Source organism: Euleptes europaea, chromosome 21, assembly GCF_029931775.1.
Source record: "Euleptes europaea isolate rEulEur1 chromosome 21, rEulEur1.hap1, whole genome shotgun sequence".
NCBI lineage: Eukaryota > Metazoa > Chordata > Lepidosauria > Squamata > Sphaerodactylidae > Euleptes > Euleptes europaea.
Genome location: NC_079332.1, coordinates 308,335 through 329,697, shown reverse-complemented (window position 1 = coordinate 329,697; position 21,363 = coordinate 308,335). Strand labels below are relative to the sequence as shown.

At 57.1% G+C, this 21,363-nt stretch overlaps 1 protein-coding gene across 1 annotated transcript in view; it reads right to left on the bottom strand.

Moving 5' to 3' along the window:
* The window catches only part of PRKCB (protein kinase C beta), a 90,339-nt gene extending 75,821 nt beyond the window's left edge, over positions 1-14,518 (bottom strand). The window contains exons 1-2 of the mRNA XM_056866527.1: positions 14,277-14,518; positions 12,848-12,879 (exon numbers count right to left, since the gene is read on the bottom strand). Coding sequence (XP_056722505.1) covers positions 12,848-12,879; positions 14,277-14,518 — 274 coding nt within the window. The remainder of the gene's footprint in view (positions 1-12,847; positions 12,880-14,276) is intronic.
* Positions 14,519-21,363: the final 6,845 nt, after the last annotated feature.

Genomic DNA, 21,363 nt, shown 5'->3' with positions numbered 1-21,363 from the left:
GGATCAGCACCAGTTCAAGGACTCTGGGCCAGACCTCTGCCCGAAGGTTAAAGAAGCCCACGCCCAAAAGTCTGTCTGTCTCTTTCTTTCTTTCCTTTATTTATAGTCCTCCTTGATTACACAGAGTGAGTTAATACAACCAGTGGGCGAGGCATTCAGTAAACACTGCAACAGGACTAAGGTTGTAGGACCAACCAGAAGTCTAAAACCAGAACTGAAGCAAAGCATGACACATTAAATGATGCAAAATTCCACAGCAGGATCCTACTTACAATATGCTATATGCAGCGATTAAGGCCACTGTCCCTAATAATTTTTCTAACTAACTTTGTGTATAATTTACTTTAGTGCAAATGTAGTATAGTGGAGGAAACGGCTGCTGTGGAGAGTAGACCCTATAGCATTATACAGTTCTACAACTGAGGTCCCCGCCCCTCCCCAGCTCCTGGACTAGAATCGAACCAGTACGTCTCTTTGTTTCCGAAGGTAGCGGAGTTGCTCTGCGGGAGAACAGTCAGATTCGGAGCTTTGGCTCCTGAAATCTTACACCCTGAGAATCGTGCTGGTTTCTAAGGTACTTCTGGACTTGAATCTAACGAATCTTATCTTAGATTCTGTATCAGAGGTTTCCCTGAATACACACAATTCTTGGAACTGGAGAGGGTAATTTCCTCCTGACCAGCCCCTCCACCACCACCCCAAACACACATGATGCTGCCTTATACTGAATACAACCATTGGCCCATCGAAGGTAGCATTGTGTACTCAGACTGGCAGCGGCTCTCCAGGGTCTCAGGTAGAAGTCTTTCGCGTCACCTCCTACCCGGTTCTTTAAAATGGAGATGCTGCAAATCCGGGCCGAGCGGATGCTGAGCCTCTGAGCCACAGCCTCTCCCCAAACCCATGAGGCTCCACCCTCAATCCAAATCTGCTCCTGACTCCATCGCCAGCCAGGTCGTTTGCAACGAACCAGCTCTGAGCTAATGCCCAGCCAGGGCCCTGGCAGCGACCGGTGGGCACCCACCCACCCACCTTTCTGCAGGACCCACTGCAGTTCCTTCTTGCCTGTCTGACACAGCGGGTGCTGCATGAATCGTGCGCCATTTGTGGTTCTAACTATTTGGAAGTCTGTATATTTTATTGTTTTAAATGTTTTAATGAGATACCCACCCTGAGCCTGGCGGGCTAGAAATGTAATAAATAAATATATCTCCCTCTGTGCATTGGTGAAGTTTGCATCTTCCCTTTCGGGTGAGCATTTGGCCCCCCACTTCAACCATGCCCAACACCTGGTCCCCTTCTGCCCTACAGCAAACAGAGAGATTCAACTTAATGCCCAACCCAGGATGGGCGCATATTCTCTCTGATGACGGGACGAGACAAGGATACCACCTACAGAGAGAACCAGTGTGAACTATCAGAGTAGGACTGGCATGTGAGCTCTACCCTCCATACCTCATACAAAACGTATCCCTTGCCTACAACCATCCAAATTGCAGCCGCTTCCTTTGACACCGCACCTCTATGGCAAGGTGCCCCCCTGGCCCACACCATCCAACTGCAACACCCCCCCTCCGCTATGGTCATAGAATCATAGCGTTGGAAGGGACCACCAGGGTCATCTAGTCCAACCCCCTGCACAATGCAGGAAATTTACAACTCCATCTCCCACACACACACACACACACACACACACACACACACACACACACACCAGTGACCCTTACTCCATGCCCAGAAGATGGCCATGATGCCCTCCCTCTCATCACCTGCCTAAGGTCATAGAATCAGCATTGCTGACAGATGGCCATCTAACCTCGTCTTAAAAACCTCCAGGGAAGGAGAGCCCACCACCTCCCGAGGAAGCCTGTTCCACTGAGGAACCGCTATGATTGTTACAGAATTCTTCCTAATGTCTAGACGGAAACACTTTTGATTTAATTTCAACCTGTCGGTTCTGGTCCGACCTTCTGGGGCAACAGAAAACAACTCGGCACCCTCCTCTATATGGTCCTTTTAGCATACAAGAAGTTTCCTAGGCATAAATTCCCATTTTTTCCAGGTTATAATAGGAAGGGCTCCAGGCGGCAGAAGAAATCAAGGCCGCTATTTTTAAAACAAGAGAAGACAGTCTCGACCAGGAAGAATTTCCACTCCGCTGCCAGGAGACCAAATACCTGTAGGTCAAAGAGATCACCTTCATGGAGAGACACTTGACAGATCCACGCCAAGAATAAATTAATTGCCGTGATCCCCAGATACATTCAGGACTGCCGAAATCCAGCCATAAGAGGTCCTCCCCCCCCCACCTCCATCTCTCCTCTGCTAGAACAAGGCAGGTTTCAAATTTTTCAAAGACGCTTGGCGGAGGGTTAACTCTTCTCCAGCCCATGTGGGTGATTTATTCCTGACACCACGCAGCAGCATTAGAGAGCAGCAACAGAATGTGCTCCTTTCCCAAATGGTGGGTGTATTAGATATTCTCTGAATAGTCTAAAATTAGCCGAATCTTTCCTCTGCACTTCACTTCCAACGATGTTTCATTTCGACGTCTGGGAACAATTGATAGCAGTAAGAGAGAAACTGAGCAAAGCACCCTTCCGCGGAGGGATTCGAAAGCCGTGGCCATTTCTTTTAAAGCTAAAAGGGGCACAGGGGAGGCATCTGCCCGGCAAGGCCCTTCGGGTTTCGTGTTCCGAAAGGAAAGGACCGCCTGGAAGAACGGCCCCCCAAGGGCCGGCGAGAGACGGGCGGCACGGCGCGGCGTGACAGAGTTTCCAAAGCGAGCCGTCCTCAAGAGGACTGGTCCACGGCGGCTCACTTGGCACCAGCCCGAAGACCAGGCCCGACACAATGAAGCCAGGATGCCGGGAGGGCCGCAACAGAGCCACTCACTCGGTGCCAGAGCGTCCCTCCAAAGGCACCGCAGGAAGGGCGTTCCTTCCCAGCGGAGGCCACGCCAGCTCAGGCTGCACTGAACTCGCTGTCCTGGGTGTGAGAGGCAGGATTTGGGGGGAGCTTTTCCCTCCCGAAAGATGAACAGAAATGTGGGCCTCTATTGGTTTTGGTCTCTATCCACTACACAGTGCTGCCCACCCAAGGCCTGGCTTTCTAACCTTTCCCCACCTGCCCCGATCAGGGGCAATGAACACATGAAGCTGCCTTATACTGAATTAGACCATCAAGGTCCATCAAAGTCAGTATTGTCTACTCAGTCCGGCAGTGGCTCTCCAGGGTCTCAGGCAGGGGTCTTTCACATCACCTCCTTGCCTAGTCCCTTTAACTGGAGATGCCGGGGATTGAACCTGGGACCCTTCTGCGTGCCAAGCAGAGGCTCTGCCACTGAGCCACGGCCCCTCCCAATAGAGGAGTTGGTAGTCGAAAAAAAGAAATTGATCAGTCCTACGGCAAGCTTTTCCAGATGGCACCCGATTCTGTAGGAATAAGACTTGGGTTTTGTCTTTTTTTTAGAAAAATGCTATCTTAGTCACAAAAGCAGAAGATGTGCCCTCCTCACTAACGTCAAGCCCTGTTATCTTATTCAAAATTTGCTTAAAACAGGAAGTGGGGGGGAGAAAAGAGGCAGCCTGTGTGTGTGTGTGTGTGTGGGGGGTCATCTCTCCATCCTGCTTCTCCGAAGTCTCCCCACCTCGGGCCAACTGGAGGCTGCCCCGATGATTTCACAGATGGGCGGGAGAGAGCTGCAATAAATAAACCAGCCTCTTGAGATAAAGGGAGCAGGCAGGGACTCTGCAAGTTGTGCTTTGCTGACACCTGCTCTTAAGGGAATGCATTAACGGCACGAGGGGAAAAGCATATGCCAGGCCTTATCTTTTGCTCACTGCATTCCTTTTCAATAGGGGACTCGCTAGAGCCTTGAAACCAAGGAGCAGCCGAGGGTTGCCCACGCTGGCCTGGGAAATTCCTGGAGATGTGGGAATGGCGCCTGAGGAGGGGGGAGGGGAATCTGGAGAGGGATTGTGCTTAGAAATTTGTGGTATACCACAGAGTTTTGACCACTGAAGTAGTGTGGAGATCATTTGTAATTCTGGGAGAACTCCAGCCCCCGTCTGGAGGTTGGCAACTCTCCGGCAGCGAGAGAAGGGGGCAGATGCCCGGCCATCTCGGGGTAACCCAACCCAATCTCCGTGGTGCTGCGGTCTCCTTCTTCAGGGAAGGGGAGAATCTTGACTTTGAGGCCCACAACCCCACAGACGGCAGATGTGAGCCGGTGGCTTCTCTACCGCATCTAAACCTTCTGCGGCTGCCCCAAGCAAACACCGATTTGCAGTGGGGTCAAACCATCCTTTGCCACGGCAGCCTAAACCTGGTTTGTGAGCCCGGTCGATCCCACTTGGATCAGCCACGTGGGAATCGGAAGTCCAGCTGGCTCGGAAGCACTGCCGCGCTGCCGGCTTCTTCCTGCCATGCGGATCCGTGCCGTCTATGCAAAGGATCTCTGATTGGCAGTGGGCGGGAGGGGATCTTGCCAAAGAGAACTGTTTGGGTGGATTTTTTCCCCTCTCTTGGAAACCAGCTGTGTCAAAAACTAAACGTGTCGCCTATCAGCACAAACACGGCTGTCAACCAGCCAAGGCCCCAGGCGTGGGCCGGGAGCGCTCCTCCGGCAGGCGTCACCAGTGTGAAGGACAAAAGGATTGAGCATCCGAGGGGCGCTCGAGGGCGGGCCGGCGATGCTCAGCCTCGCTTCACCCTCCAGGGACCGCGTGCCAGGCCGTCAAGGGCTCGGCAGAGGGAAGAGAAGAAAGGCAACCCCGGCCTTCCCCCAGGACACCCCATCCCCCTAGCCTTTGCAGCTCGAATGAAGTCTTGCCAGGCTGCCAAAGGAGGCAGAAGGGGGCACGGAGCCACCCACGGCAACCCATTTCCCTGGGAAAGCAATCGCAGGGCAGGATTTGGACTCCACCACGGCAGCAGCCAACTGCTTCTCTACCTGCAGCTTTGGGCACATCCAAACCTCCCCAGATATTGACACAGTGACGCGCGGAGGAGGCCTTTACTCTGGGCAGATGCCTGGCCTTCAACTGACTGGCCTGGGGGGGGGTACCCCCTTCTTAGGTGGATCTGCCCCCCTATCCCAACCACAAGCAGCCCATTTGCAGCAGGAAGAGGGAATGGCGCTTGGTGCAATTCCCACTGGCGGAAACGGGCCTTTGACGTACACATACGGAGAACCCCGGCCTCCCTTCTCGCTGCTTATTAGCGCTTCCAATTACTTCCACTCCAATCTGCTCCAAGATTTAATCGAGAGATTTTAAACAGGTATTATGAACTAATTAGCAACCTAATTATCGACAAAGATGTCCTAGAAAAGCAAGGCGGGGAGAAAGCGGCCAATCGGTGCTCAGCTGGGGACGGAAGCAGCCTGACCCAAATCCTGGCCTGAAGGGTGCGCGGGGGGAGGCGGGAGACCCAGCCGCCGAGGGCCCTGTGCGGTCCTGCTTCTTGAGCAGGTAAGGACAGAAGGCCACGTGCAGGGTCTACATGGCAGGCCTGACCCCTCCCAAGGCATCTTCTACCAGGACACACAAGGACACTTATTCCAGGTTGGAAAAGTCTTCATCAGAAGCCTGCATACCACATGAACCAATGCTGAACCGCTGGAGACTCAGCCAGCGGGGTGTCGTGGTTAAGAGCGGTGGTTTGGAGCGGTGGACTTTGATCTGGAGAACCAGGTTTGATTCCCTCACTCCTCCACGTGAGCGGCGGAGGCTGATCTGGTGAACCGTGTTGGTTTCCCCAGTCCTGCACACAAAGCCAGCTGGGTGACCTTGGGCTAGTCACCGCTCTCTCAGCCCCACCTACCTCACAGGGTGTTGTGGGGAGGGGAAGGGTAGGCGATTGTAAGGCGGTTTGATTCTCCCTTAAGTGGCAGAGAAAGTCGGCATAGAAAAACCAACTCTTCTTCTTCAGTACCCCCACCTCCACCCACCCCCTGACACCCATTTCAGCTCTCATTGTAGCATTGCCGGCTCTGAAAGACCTTGGGAGAGCATGCTCCGCCTCAGCTCAATCGACCCGCACAACAACCCTGCGAAGTAGGTCGGGCTGAACGAGAGCGACCGGCCGGAGGATAACCAGCGAGTTTCATTGCTGAGGGGGGTCTCCCCGTGCCGACACCCAACGGGCATCCCTCATTTCAGATCGTCCCCTGCTTGTGGCCGATCATTCTCCCCAAATGCACTGGGGAGGAGGACCCTGGGGTGGACGAGGAGGAAGTCCCACCCTCCGTCGTGGCTGGAGGCACATCTAGTTCCCGCGCTCGGATCTGCTCCTGGACGCGTGGGAGGCGGTGAAGGAGGCCGGGCTTCCCGGTAGTCCCCCCAGACAATGGAACAGGCAGCCCAGAGGAAATTATAAGCCAGAGTTCTTAAAAGGCCCTTTTCCTTGCTGCGGGGCAGATCGGCCTTTGAGAGGGGAAGGGAGGTTAAAAGGGGAACCCCGGCTTTGCAAAAGGACAAAGGGGGAGAAGATTACTCTCCGTGCCGGAAAAGCTCATATCCCATTGAGAGGGAAAGGAAGTAATAACCCACTTGGAGAGAGATGCTTTCAGATACAGGATGCGCGGAGGGGGGGGGGGAGAAGGAGGTCCAAGAGGGCTTTTGCCAGTCTGCTCCCACCAGGCTGAACTTCAAAGCCCAGCCACACCAACAGCTCTCGGCTCCTCCCGTGGCCTCGAGAATGAAGGTCACACGCAGAAGGCAGAGGCATCCGAGCGCAAGGAAGCTTGTCTGCAGAAACCCTTACTACCTTCCAGCCTTCGTGCTTGCGCTCCGGAGCCCCTTCCACATAAGGGTAGGGCACGTGAGCAGTCCTGGGAGGGGGGATTTGGCCTCATCCTGCCTCTTCCCCACCCTCCCTTCTCCTTCTGCTGGGAGAACCAGAGGGAGAGGCTGAGCACCAGTCCTGTTGGGAACCCCACTGGATGGGTGCGTCTCTCCCGAGATGATCTGACCTTCTTCGAGGGTGGGGTGCCCGAGCTCCCGTACTGACGGGGGCCTGTCCATCTAGCAGATGCATTTTCCCCACCACCCTTCCTCCTACATAGTTCTTTCTCTCCCCTCATTTTGTCTTCCCAACAGCAGCCCTGTGAAGCAGGCCGGGCTGTGCGTGCCTGACTTTCCCAAGGTTACCCAGCGGGCTTCAGAGTGGGGATTTGAACCCGGCTCTCCCAGAGTGTAGTCCAGAACTTCAACCGCTACCCTTCACTGAGAAGCACACCTGACCCTGGACCCGCAGGTCTTGTGAGTAGCTCTGGTCAGTTGCCAGGATGGGGGGTTTGCTAGGATCCCTGGGGGTGCCGCACGCCTCTCCCAATCACACCCCTGTTGTGGGCAGGGGGAGAGAAAGTCTTTTTTTAATCTGCCCCTGATGCCCTAGGAGGAGTGGCAGATTTCTCCCTGAACATGCAGACCCACAAATGAGGCAGAGGCCCTGACACATAACCGCTCTTCATTCGTTTGCACCGACACTCAATTAACCGGGCAGGACTTCGCGGGGGGGGGGGTCTGCCGGTCTCCAACCAGCTTCCAGAGTAACTGTGCGGATCCCAAAGAAGCCGGGCCTCTGTGCAAACCAGTGCTTCTAGCTGCCCTCCACCCACCGCCCCCCTCCCCAGGACGGTGCGCATACAGAGCTCCACAACAAAAGCACCTCTGTGCCCCAAAGACGGCGTGCTGTGTTCCCACCGCCCCAGCATAACCTTTTAACTGGGCCTCTTTCCTCAAAGTGGGACTCGCAGGCCATCTGCAAGGGCCTCCGAAAGCCCCCGCTAAACCTCAAGGCAAGCACGCATTTGGGAAACGGCCGTCTTAATGGCTCCAGAGTGAGGATTTAAAAGCTTTGGAACGTATTTGAGGCTGAACCCGGTAAGTGAGAGAAGGCGCCGCGCATTAGCAACCCACAGAGACAACAGGCCCCCATCCCCTCTCCGCTCTTACGATAAAAAAATCTGCATTTTTTCAGAAAAGCGAGCTACCCATAAATAAGCATATTGACTCTGGCCGGGAAAGAACCATTTTGGCCGTAGAGAGAAGAATGGGGCTCTCTAGGGAAGCAACAGTTCAGTGGTTGGCTGGAAAAGGGGGGGGTTGTGAGGTCATGGGATGTTCACCAACACTCAGGGTTGAAGCTGGCAGAGAAAGACACGGTTTGCAAGCAGCCCAGATATCCGTGAGGGAAGAGAAGAGTCAGTTTGACCTGGCCAGAATTAAAGCAAGCCTCGGTAGCTTTCTGAACAGAAAGAGAAAGTGAAGACTTGGAAGAGGGCCCAGAAGGGAAGAAAACGAGAGGACAGGAGGCTGAAAAGGAAGGGCAAACGAAAGACGCCTGGTGTAGCCAGGGCTAGAGTATCAGTTAAGATCTGAAACACCCGGAGGCAAGTCCCCAATTGCCGATGAAACGGGAGGAAGCCCCATCGCCAGAGGTGCTCCAGCACAGAAGTCTTAGGATATGTAGGGAAGTCATAGATTCATAGAATCATAGAGTTGGAAGGGACCACCAGGGTCATCTAGTCCAACCCCCTGCACAATGCAGGAAATTCACAACTACCTCCCCCCCACACACACACACCCAGTGACTCCTACTCCATGCCCAGAAGATGGCCAAGGTGCCCTCCCTCCCATGAACTGCCCAAGTTCATAGAATCAGCATTGCTGACAGATGGCCATGTAGCCTCTGCTTCAAAACCTCCAGGGCAGGAGAGCTCACCACCTCCCGAGGAAGCCTCTTCCACTGAGGGACCGCTCTAACTGTTGGAAAATTCTTCCTAATGTCTAGACGGAAACTCTTTTGATTTAATTTCAACCCGTTGGTTCTGGTCCGACCTTCTGGGGCAACAGAAAACGGCGCCCTCCTCCATAGGACAGGCCCTCAAGTACTTGAAGATGGTCATCATATCTTAAAGTCAACCTGACACAACTCAAAGTGTCCAATGTCTTTGGAGTTACGCCTCTTGGGCTGCAAATTCCTTGCAAGCTTACCTAGAACCAAAGCAAACTACACCCAGTGGGACTCGCTTCTGAGTAAACATGCGTAGGGCGCAGCTGTGGGACATTTCAACTGAACTGGCTCCTCTGTGCCAGGGCCCCAGCGCATTTCCAGGCCGCTGGTCCCAAGGTGCTCACCACGCTGCCCTCCTGGCGCCCTGCTCCAAACCTCTCCACCACGGCATTACTCCCACCAAACCATTTTTTTGCTCTCTTTGCAAACATAAAACCACAACCTCATTAGTGGCAGTAATCATGTTTCCTCCAACTACGAGGCAGGTAACTGAGAATGAGGCCTCGGCAGAAGTGGAAACGTCTCACCCTCTGATCGAAAGGCCCGCCTGTCTGAGACTTGACGGCACCTTCCGCCGCCAGCAACACGGGTCCGCTTTTTGCCTGCTTTCTGGAAATACTTTTCAGTAGCCGAATGTCATTTTTATGGTGTTTTTATGACCCCGTCCTGTTTTCGTGGTCTTATTTTTTTTTTACTATCGACCCATCTCTCATTGTTGTTTTGGTGACTCCACTGTATTGTTTGCACGGTGTGTGCCACCTTCATTCAGCAGGTCTCTGGAGACGCAACACAGAAATACATATTTTTGACTGCTGGATTTATGGCGGAGAAGAAGCCAGGAAGGAGGAATAGAGGCAGGCCAGGGCGGGAGGCGCGGGCGCTCAGTCGTCAAAAGGGCTGCCAAGAGCTCCGGAGCTGTCCAGCACTTCCCCCCTCCAGCCCCGCCCCCCCCCCCGCTGCTTGCACTGCAGAATCCAGGAGTGATTTGCAGATCTGACCCGGCCAGCGTGGATTTTTCCTCCCAGAGAGTGTTCAGACAACATCCCGCACCACCCGTGCACACATTCCTCTGCCAGTCTCCCAGGATGGTGAGCTTGCCAGGATCAAGAGACCCAACGATGAATCAGGGTTGGATGCCTGGTCGGCACGGCCTCTCTCTCTCTCTCTCTCTCTCTCAGCCCCCCCATCTTTTCCTGGCCTGCCTTGCAGGGCTGTTGTAAGTCAAGTACTTTCCAAGCTCTAGAGCACACACCTGCTGTTACACCCAACACACAGGCACACGTGAACACACCAGTTCAGGTCCTTGAGGCCTGTCATTGACATCGGGCGGGGGGGGGGGGCAAGGCTTCACTCGTTAAAAAGCAGGGCAGCTTCAGTCCAGAAGCTCACCTGACGGCTCTTCAGAATTGCCAAACAGTCAGAGTGGTTCCTCAGTGGGAGAGGCTTCCTCGGGAGGTGGTGAGCTCTCCTTCCCTGGAGGCTTTTAAGCAGAGGCTAGATGGCCATCTGTCAGCAATGCCATGACCATAGGCAGATGATGAGAGGGAGGGCACCTTGGTCATCTTCTGGGCATGGAGTAGGGGTCACTGGGGGTGTGGAAGGGGAAGTATTTGTGAATTTCCTGCATTGTGCAGGGGGTTGGACTAGATGACCCTGGTGGTCCCCATGGTTCTATGACACCTCATGACAGGCCACTTCTCACAGAGTACAAAGTGGGCCACGCTCGAGCCTCCCTCCTGGACCCTTTTCTCCCAGCAGGGCCTCGATACCAGGAATGGGGCACCTGGGAGGATCCATCCCCCACCACCACTGTTGCTCTTAACCCGCTCCCTGCCCCCCAGACCTGGATTTCAAGAGGCGTGTTGTGTTTGGCCACATCTTGCCCCTGGTAGGAGATGCCAGCACTCTCCTGGTTTCTCAAACAATCAGTTTGGGGAGGGAGCATTGCATAGCTCGGCCTCTTCAAACCCATCGACAGCCCGGCCTGGCACCCCCCACGCCAGGACGGATCAAATCCACACGAAACCCAGCACGTGGGGGAGGGCCAGAAAAGGAAATCCCAACACTGCAGCCTACCCAACGTCAACAGAGAAACGGCATTCCCTTCGGAAAGGTGAGACATCTCAAACCGCAGAACGAGTCACAGGATTCTGAGAAAGAAAGAAAATGGTGGGGGGTTTCCCACTGAAATGATGGGAATCCTCTTGTTTTTAAGCATTACCCTGCAGAAATTCAATAAACCTTTGCAGGAGAGCACGAAGAGGAAAGAGGGGAGTGAGAATAACTGATCTGCCCAGGTCTTTAGCCACAGAGTCCTAATCAAATTCAGTTTTGGATGCACAATACACCTCCATGAAGTGCTTTGATCAACATTCGTTTCACTCCGGCAACAAGACCCGTTAGGCCACCGACTTAAAAGCGCTGTTAAATCCCCAGAAGCCCTTGGAGCGGAGTGGGGGGGGAGAGATGGGGAAAAGGCAGCCAACGCTGCAAATCAGGCACCCTGATTCCCCTCGAACTCAGAGCTAAAGGGAGGCTTCCGAAGAGGGGGAAATGGGCTGCGAGCAGCACAAACTACATTGAGGACCATCTCTGTCAAATCGATGCCATCCGAAGCCATCAGCAACAACATACCAGGCTCCAAGCCCACCCATCTGCCATTTTTGGCCTATTCCAATCTGTTCTTCTAGCACCCCCCTCCCAATTTAATGGATGAATACTGGGGAGGGTCCCTAAATAGAGCAGATCATGCTAATCCAACCCCACTGTGACTCTGTATTGGCAGTTCTTAACATAGATTAGAATCCGCTTTTCAGATATGATATTTGTGCTGGCGAAACTCGAGGGGAGGGTTTTCTCTCTCTCTCCCCAACTCGAATCCGCGTATCTACGGGGCTGTGATCGAGACAAAGATCCTTGTGACACCAGAAAGCCGAAAGCGGCGGCACCGGCAGCTTCTACCACTGGCAGAAGTCTCCAAAGATCAGTACTCTGTGTTGTGTAAGTCTGAGAATCCAACAGAAGCACATTTTCCCATTTTGCCCCAGAGGCTGCCGGAGAATCCCACAGAAAAGCACCACCGACCCAAGCAGCATTTGCTTCCCTTTTGAAAGAGGACAACCCCAAAAAACTTCCACCCTTTGCACTCTCTTGACGGCATGACTCGCCTTCAGGTTGGACTTGGTCCTCACCCAGGAAAAGGTGAATCACCTTGCTCCCTTTCACAAAATGGCCACCAAAACATTGAAGAAGCAGCCCCTTCTCCTGCCCCAACCAGACCCATGGGGAGAACAAGGGAGGTCGGCACTGGGGCTGGGTTATCGCAGGCCACCGTGGCTCACTTCCCCCCTTCAGCCCGGCCGCCCACCCACACATCCTGGCTGGCTTTGCTATCAGTCAGCCAGAGAGCTCTCTAACTACGTTGGGGGGGGGGGGGAGGAAGCGAGAGACTGGGGGGCGGGGAGGAACTTTTCTGGTTCCTCCCAGCAGCTCGTGTGCACGCTGAGCGGGAGTAAACACACTGCGGGCAGCGAGGCCTATCTCCTGATCGCAGGCCCCTCGCCCACAGGAGCTGAGCCCTCCCCAATCAAACAAACACAAGCCAAACAGATGCCCGGGCCAGGGGGCCTTCTGCTGGCAAAAGACAGCGGGTCCAGAGGTGCATCTGGGCGCGGGTGCCAGTCGTTCAAGAGGCAGCACCCGCAGGGAGGGCCTCTGCCTCAGCAAGAAGACCGCCAGAAGACAAGGGGGGTAATGGGTAGACTCGGACAAGCCCCCCCCCCCAAATGAGAGATACAGGGGTAGGCAGTGGCAACAACTGGAGAGGGGGTCATGGCTTCGTCCCAAAGGTCATGCCCAGATCAGAGTGAATAATCCTAGACGGGGAGGGAGGTGAGGCTGCCTGTTTCTCCTTTGTGTCCTCCAGGGCTGAGCGTGAGAAAAGAGGTCCTGGAGCTAAGCTGCTTGTGAGTCCGGGCCCCCAAACCCAGCCCCTTCAGGGACACAGACAGACAGACGCCCCACAGACGCACAGGCCGCCACTCACCTTGACACTGGAAACCTTGCTTCCCAAAGCCCCTGCAAAAGGAAAAAGACAGGCCCGGTCAGATCGCTCTCCTCCCAGCCGCATTCCTGACCCCCCCTCTGCCTCTCCGGCCATTCTGGACACCCCCATCCCACCCCCACTGATGTAGGCACTGCGCCAGATTGCTCCCAGTGTAAACTCATTAATTGAAAAGGCTGCTCCTGGTGAGGTGGGGGGGGGAATAGGGCACCCTTGCAAGCAAGCCCCCTCCCAAGCCCTTGCTTGGGGGGAGACGGACCCCCAGAAGAAGGCACCTGTCTCAGGAAGTGGCAGGCAACACAGCTCTGCTTTCTTGCTGGGTGCTGCAGGCCAGGGGTGGGCAGAAGGTTGAGGAGGTGTCTGGAGGCCCCTCGCCAAGAATGCCCGACCCGGGTCTGATTCAGAGGGCAAACCCAGAGTTGCTGACCGCTGATTCCCTGCTCGTATCTCCCACGTTAAGAGACTCTGTGTGTGCACTCTTCCTCTGTCACTTTAGCACATTGGTGGTGCACTGGGGGGGGGAGCCCAATTGCAAACAGGAAGAGGCCAGGGAGGATGCTTCAGTCCCTAATACTAAACGGGGGGGGGGGGGAGAGAGAGAGTAACTGCAGTTGCTCAGTGGAGAAGGAAAGGCCCGCTGCCCTCTTTTTATCTTATTCCCTCCTCCCCCCTCCCTCCGGAAAGGTCCCAGAGCCCCAGCCTGGCAAGGCCCAGCTCCCAGGAGGACGCCAGCCTGGCACGCCCCCCTCCCCTCCTCCCCAAGTCCCCTGAGAGCCCAGCCACCCACAGCTGCCCCCTGGAGAGAAGGAGGGTGCCGGGTAAGCCTTTCCCCTGCTTCCCAGGCTGATGCCAGGCGGGCCTGGCCAGCCCTGGCAGGGCAAGAGGCCTTTCCGGCACTCCTCCGGTGCCCAGCAGGCGACGGCAGATCTTGGCCCGGCTTCAAAAGCTCAGGATGTGGAGTGGTGTGATGTGGGGAAAGGGTACTGGGTGGGGGTGGGGGGCGTTTCCTGCAATGGGGCAGCAGCAGAAGCAGCTGGGGGGGGTCTTTGCAGTCAGCACAAGGAAGAGAAACCTCCCCTCTCCCAATGGAATAAAGAGAGGGGGTGCTTCTGTCTCAGAGGAGAGATGCTGGGAGGGGGGCACGGTGCAGAAAGTTGGGGGAGGGGCAGCCATGAACCCGGGAGCCGCTATTCGGGGGGGGGGGGCCTCCAGCAGCCAGGCAACTGGTGTGGGGGGGTTCCCCTGCAGCAGGGAGGGGCCCCCTTCATCCCTCCGGAGCCTGACAGGCGGCAGGGGGGTGGGGAGAGATGCTCTGAGGCCGCCCAAGGACGCAACAGGAAGGAGCTCCGTGGACCGGGGCGGGGGGGGGGATGAGTCACGGGGGGGTGGGGGGTGGGGGCGGGGGTCTCACCAGATGAAGTCGGTGCAGTGGCTGCAGAAGGTGGGCTGCTTGAAGAAGCGGGCGGTGAACTTGTGGTTCTTCACCTCGTGCACGTTCTTCTGGCGGAGCGCGCCTTTGCGGGCGAAGCGCATCGGGCCCTCCTCGCCCTCCGGCCCGGGGGGAGCCGACGACACCGACCCCCCCGACCCCGGCCCCCCCGACCCCGCCGCCGCCGCCACTCCCGCGCCCCCCGCCGCCGCCGGCTCGGCCATGCTGCCCGCCCGCCCCACCGAAGCCAGCGCCGAGGCCCCCGACGCCGCCGCCGCCGCCACCGCTGCTGCTGCTGCTGCTGCCGCCGAGCCTCCCCGGCTGCTGCTGCCTGCCTGCCTGCCTGGCGGGGCTGGCGGGGCTGGCGGGGCTGGCGGGGCTGGGCGGGCTGCTCGCGCGGCTGGTGCGGAAGCTGCGGCGCGCGACACCTCTGGCCACAGCTGGGCAACGGCGGGGAGGGGCTTCCGCGCGCGCCTGCGTGCCCGGCCCCAGGAGGCGCCCCTGAGCGCGTGCAGAGCGCGGCGCCCGCCGGACGCACGAGCCCGGCGGGGAGGGAGGGAGGGAGGGAGGGCGGAGCTGGCCCCCTCCGCCCCCGGCAGAAGAGGGGCTTGGCTGCCCCCTCCCCTTCAGCCTCCATTAAGGGAGGGGGGAGAAAGACCGGGAGAGTTGGGGGCGGAGAGGGGACCTCGAGGCCCCAATGGCCCAAGCGGCCCTTTGCTCCAGGGGAAATGATCTCGATGGGCTGGTGAGCCGTCCTAACAGCGGGAGATCGCCAGCCACCCCCTGGAGGTTGGCAAGCCTAGCCTCCAGAGAGCTGGGCTGAGCGGAGCCTGCGCAACAATCTTATCTTTCCCCCCCCACAAAAAAATCCTGCTTCTGACCCTCAGCACAGCTCAGGAGGTTTGTGCAGGACTGGGGTCGCCTGCGCGTTTCGTGCTTGCGATGGCCAGGGCTGCAGGAGGCAGAGCGACAGCCTCCCTCCAGGCCTGGCATGACCAGCTGGCTCTCTGGCACCGGCCCTCTCTGCCCCCCACCCTGTACAGTGGACCTAAGTGGGGGCTGCCCTTCGCAAGACTGTGTGGAAGGGCTGGGCATGGGCCCTCGTGAACCTCCTTTGTGCCACCCAAACGGGCCCTGCCTCCCAGAGACGGGACCTTCCCACCCCACCCCCCGGCCAGTTCAGTGTCAGACACCACAGGGTGGGTTTCTCCACCTAGCCTCTTGGCCGGTGGGGTTTGGGGCTCTCTTCCCCCCCCCTTCCTCTGGAATACGGCACTCTGCGGAGTCTAGAATTCCACCCCCCTGTTTTCAACATCTTGCAAGACATTTACTTTTTTAATGGAAACATTTTAATGATGCTTTTCCACCCAGCTTAGGGTCCCCAAGGTGGCACACAATCACAACATTAACGCAAGCTTCCAAAATTCACACACAGTTAGGAAAAACCCAACAATGAGCCAAACAAAAGCAGCGAAGTGTTCAGCGGCTGGTAGAATGATGGGAGGTAAGGGGTGGGTGGGTGGGGGGTGGCAGATGAATCTCCCTGGGGAAGGAATTACATCATTTTGCTGCCAAGACCGAAAAGGCCCTCCCAGATGGGGGAGGCACCCAAAGCGGGCCTCCAAAGATGACTGTAGTAGTTGGGTAGGTTCATACAGGGGCAGGAGGTCCACATGCCATGCTGGTCCCAAGCCGTATAAGGGCTTTACACATCAACTACAGCACCACCAACTTGTGCAGTATAGTGGTTGGCCTAGAATCTGGGAGGCGCAGCTCCAAATCCCCACTTTGGCATGGGAACTCGCTGGGTGACCTTGGGCCAGTCACACATTTTCCCCCTGCCCTCCCTCGCAGGGCTGTTGTGAGGATCAAATGGAGGAGGGGAGAAGGATGTCAGCTGGTTTGAGTCCCTACTGGGGAGGAAGGTGGGGCAAATGGAACAGGCTCCCAAAGCAAATAGGGCGCCAGTGTCGGAGAGGGAACAATACCGGAGCGATATGGTCCTTATGACCCTAACCCCAGCCAGCGTGTCAGACTAAACTCATGTCTTGGGGAACTGTGTTACAGTGTGTTTTATTACCCACCAGAGAGGACTGAGTTTAAATACCCATTTTAAAAATAAATGGGGAAAACACACACTCGCTTTGCAAATTAAAAGGGAGCTATAGATATTATACGCAGAAGGAGTTGATTGATCGCCTAATGGGTATGTGGCCGGTATTGTTTCTATGGGGGGGGAGGGGGGAAGCATCTGGAAACAAGCGTCGTGAGTGAAGCATCTTGCCAGCGAAGGCAATTACCACTCTCTGGCCATGACTGGCATGTGTGAGTGAGGCCCCCCACATCTTCCCAGACAAAACCGGCACTCTGCCCCATGTCACCATGAAGACGGTTCCTTTGCAGCAGAATCTGTGCGCTCATCGGAGACTCATGAGCGTGTTGACTAAGGCCCGGATGAGCAAACAGGCAATCTGTCAAGCTGCCCTGATTGGTTTCCCTGCCATATTCGAGCGGGTGTCGGAATGGGGAAGGGGTGGTCCCCCAAGGACCCCCGAGTTCTGCGGCAAGGTTGGGCTGGGGCAGGGGCTCAGATGCAGAACCTCTGCTTGGCATGAGGAGGGTCCCAGGTGCCACCCCTGGCAGTTAAAGGGACCGGGCAAGTAGGTGATGCCAAGGGCCTCTGTGCCCGAGACCCTGGAGAGCCGCTGCCGGCCTGAGTAGACAATGCTGACCTTGAGCGGCCTGGTCCAGTACATGGCAGCTTCATGTGTTTCTCCCAAGGGGAAAAGCCCCGTCCCCAAGATCCTCCCTCGGAGAGGCTGTCAAATGTTGACGTGCACACACACACACACACCCCCACTCCCCGCCGCCGCGGTCTTTCCCCGCCTCTTGTCTGAGGTGCAGCCAGGTGCTGGGGCGGATTCTGCCCGGCCAGGCCAAGCTTCCGGGGGCTGCGTTCTGCCCCCCAGCAGAGCCCTTCCCCTGGCCTCTCCCCCAGCCCACTCTTGGCCTCTTTCTTCCCGACCAAGCAGCTCCTCGGTGGAGGGCCTGGGACTCGGCTCCGAGGCCTTTCGGGTACACAAACACACGCGCGCGCGCGGGATTGAGGGGGGGGGGCTCCCAGTCGTCCCCAGAGGATCCCAGAAAGGGCCTCTCCTCAGGAAATCTCGGGACAGAATTAGAGGAGTGGGCTTTCCGATGCCGGCTTTCTCCTCCACTGAAGGGAGACTCAAACCCGTGTGCCATCGCCTTCTCTTCCCCACCACAGACACCCTGCGAGGTCGGCGGGGCTGAGAGAGCTCTAAGAGAGCGGTGCCTAGCCCGAGGTCACCCAGCTGGCCTCGTGGGGAGGAGCGGGGGAGAGGAACCCGGTGCCCCAGAGGAGCCTCCTGCCTGCCGCGCGCTCGTGTGGGGGGGGCTCGAACTGGGTTCTCCAGAGCAGACTCCCCCGCTCTGACCCCCCCCTTGCCCCCTCCCCAAGCCCCCCGGGGTTCGTCCCCCAGCGCCGAGCCGCCCAGCCTGCCTGCCCGCCTGCCTCCTGTTGGCCGCCTCAGCCCAGCGCCGGCGGGTCCCGAGGCGGGCCGTTTGCAGCGCGGCGTGGTGCAGGCGCGCGCCCTCCGGCCCCAGGAGAGGTCCGGGGGCCAAGCGGCGGGGCCGCAACCTGCTGACCGGCTCGGCCAATGGGGGCTGCGCGCCCGGGGGAGGGCCGGGGTCCTCCACGAGCCCCCGCCCCGCCCTCCTGCAGCAGGCAGGGCTGGGGGCGGGCAGGCGGGCGTCCGTGCGTGCGGGGGTCGGGGGGGGAGGAGGGAGCCGACCCCCGCACAGCCTCACGACACAACGGAGGCCGCAGGGGGAAGAGAGCCCTGCTTGCAGCTCCTTGGAGGGAGGGGAGGGGAGGGGAGGGGACGACACCCACCCCCAAAAGCCCCACAGCCACCCAGGGCTGCCCGCTCCCGCCACAGCGAGGTGGTGCGCCTTGCAGGGCAGAGCCGCTCTCCCACCCGGGGCGCCCCCCCCCCCCGAGGCGGCGCTTGTGGGGAGAGACCCCATTGGGGCCTGCCGCCTGACCAGTGGGGAGGGCCTTGGAAACTAGCTGGGCCCAGTGGGTGTCTTGGGGGGGGGCAGAGGGCCATCGCCCCTCACGGCCTGCCTGGATGCCAAGGGAGGGAGGCAGAGGCCCCCATTCTGCCCACGTCAGCTCGGAGACGTCTTGATCCCTCCGGCCGGGAAAAGCCGGTCAACACGCCCAAAGCGGCCAGAGGCCAAATGAGCCCCCAGGAAAAGGGAGGGGGGAAGCTGCCGAGACCCCCCTGCAGTGGAGACACAGGTCGAGACTGGCGGGCCCTTGATTGCCAGCAGCCGGGGAAACGAGGGGGCAAGGGAGGGCTGCCCACCTCCAGGGGGGACCTGGAAATCTGCCCCCATTACAACTGACCGCCACACAACAGGGATCGGTTCCCCTGCAGGAACTGGCTTCTGCTGCGGAGCTCTGTCCCCTCTGCAAACCCACCCTCCCCAGGGCCCCCCACCCCCCAAACCGCCAGGAAGTTCCACAGCCGCCGTTGGCGACTGAAGCTGCAAGGGCTCGAGAGGCACAGGATGACGGGCAGAACACAGCGCGAGGGATGCAGGGGCCATGTGCTCCCATTCCACAGACGGAGAGCTGAGGTGAAGAGCTGGATGTCCCCACCTCCCCCCCCCCCACACACACACACACTTTGAGCCTCTGGTCCAACCGGGCCAGGCTGCTGTGCCTGATAGGAAAAAGAGGGAATCGAGAAACTGACATTTCAAAGCACAAATTTTGCCTCAACTCAAAATGTCAGCCCCCCAAATTAATTTCCCTCTCCAAATGTCATTTCTAACATTTAATCTCACTTTGCAAGAAAAGGCATTTGGTATTTAAAAAAACCCAAGTTTAAAAACATTTCATTTCTGATGGTAAACGTTGCAATCTTATGTTCTGGCTGCTGTAAAGACGATTTCCCACCCCCACCCACCCCGCTTCTGCCATTAGACAATTAAAAGCTCAATCGGAAGAGAGACAGTCCAGGCCTCAATGTTTCCCATGCGCCAACCCAATGCAGGAGACCAGTCCGAAAGGAGCATCTTAGTCTGGCCTCTTCTGGCTCACCGCTCCAGGGTTCGAAGCATGACCCTAGCTTCTCTGAGCCCTGTAGCTCCTTGCAGGGTGGCCAGCTGGCTAGGGAAGAGACCGGCCGGGGCCCCTGAATCGGTGGCGGAGATCGGCACCCCCCCCAACCCTAGCCCCTGCCAAGGTCTACACAGGAGCAGAGGCCGGGAAGAAACTTGGCCACCTCAGCCAGTTCTGCTTGCCGTCCAAACGGTCTCCTTGTCCTGTTTAGATTCTCTCTCTCCAGCCCTGGAGAGAACGCCTGGTGGATTCCTCACCGCAGGAGCTTGTTTATAATTAAATCTCTAGTTGCTTTCCCCCACCCACCCCGCTCCAAAACTGCTCGGAAATCTTCTGCCTGACCCATTTCTGTTTTGCGAAGGCAGGGAGAGGCGAGAGGCCGCCCTGCATGGCTGGCAGGGAGAGGAGGCGGCCCGGCACAGGGGAGCCCACTCAAAAATCAACAGAGTTTGTTCTCCAGCAAAGATCGATTGTGGAGGCTCTCTGGGTCAGTAATTAAATCAGGGAGTTAATTCTCTAATTACCATCCCTTTCTAGGAAACAGAGAGGCCAGGATTAATAATCTGCAGAGGAAAAAGAGATTGCTCAGAGGGTGTCTGTCTCCCTATAATGCAATCACATTAATCGGCGTGCGCAGTACGCATGCATCCCTCCGAAAAGCCTTCTCGGTGGTGTGTGCAGGAGAAAAGCAAAAGCCAGCCACGTATGGATTCTAGATGATGGGGAACTGGAGGCCAATTAACGTATTAGTTGACTGGATAATTATCCCTTGATTACTTTGGCTTTGCTGACAGGCAATAGATCCCCATGTCCGCAATTACTCATCTCTCTCTATCTGTCATTTTACAGATCACAGTTATCCCAGGATTATCACGGAGGGGAGACTGCAAAGCTGGACCTTGGGACCCACCGGCCTTCTTCCGGAGCGGCCCAGTACGGTCAGAGTGCCGGGACTAGGAAATTGGGGAGCAGGGTTCTAATTCTAGGGGAGGGGCCGTGGCTCAGTGGCAGAGCCTCTGCTTGGCATGCAGAAGGGTCCCTGGTTCAATCCTCGGCATCTCCAGTTAAAGGGACTAGGCAAGTAGGTGATGTGAGAGAACTCTGCCTGTGACCCTGAAGAGCTACTGCCAGTCTGAGTAGACAATACTGACTTTGATGGACCAAGAGGGCTCTGATTCAGTACAAGCCAGCATCATGTGTTCAATTCCCATTTGGCCATGAAACTGGCTGGGTGACCTTGGTCCAGTCGCACTCTCTCAGCCTCACAACGCTGTTGAGAGGATAACCTGGAGGAGAAGAGAATCACGCACACAGCAGGGGGGGGAAATGGGATGGATCAATAGGTGGCCCAAGTTCCTCCAGAACTCAGAGCCCCATGCAACATGAGACATACCATCAGGTGCCCCAATGCATGGCCAGGTTTCCAACACTGCAACATCCATCGCTAACCACCAGAGAGGCTTTGAGTGCCGAAGCCCAGACAGGGATAGAGAAGAACGGCCGTTGAGCTCAGAGCCCTGAGCCTTCCAGAAGGGGGCAGGGAGCTCCGTCTCCGTCTGGGGTTATCCTACAACACAGCAGGGCCAGTCTGTAGCCTTAGCCTGCCTGTAAGACCTTTCCCCACCCTTTGGCCACCACCAGGCCCCTTTGAGGGTGGCCCTGGAAGTCTCCTGGCTCACAAAGGGATCTAAAGGAGGATGTGGTTTTTTTTTACAGTTCTCCAAGCAAGCACGGTCTGTTTAGGGCTCCTACCAAAGACACAATTAGCAGCCTGGTCACGGCATTGCTGGGCTCAGCTGCCAGCTGCACCCCAACCCTCGCAAATCCTTGGCAGCTTTGCCTCCCCGTCAGGCCTTTCTCCAAGCCCTCCGGTCTCTGCCTAACAGAGAAGAAGTCACCAATTCAACACAGAAA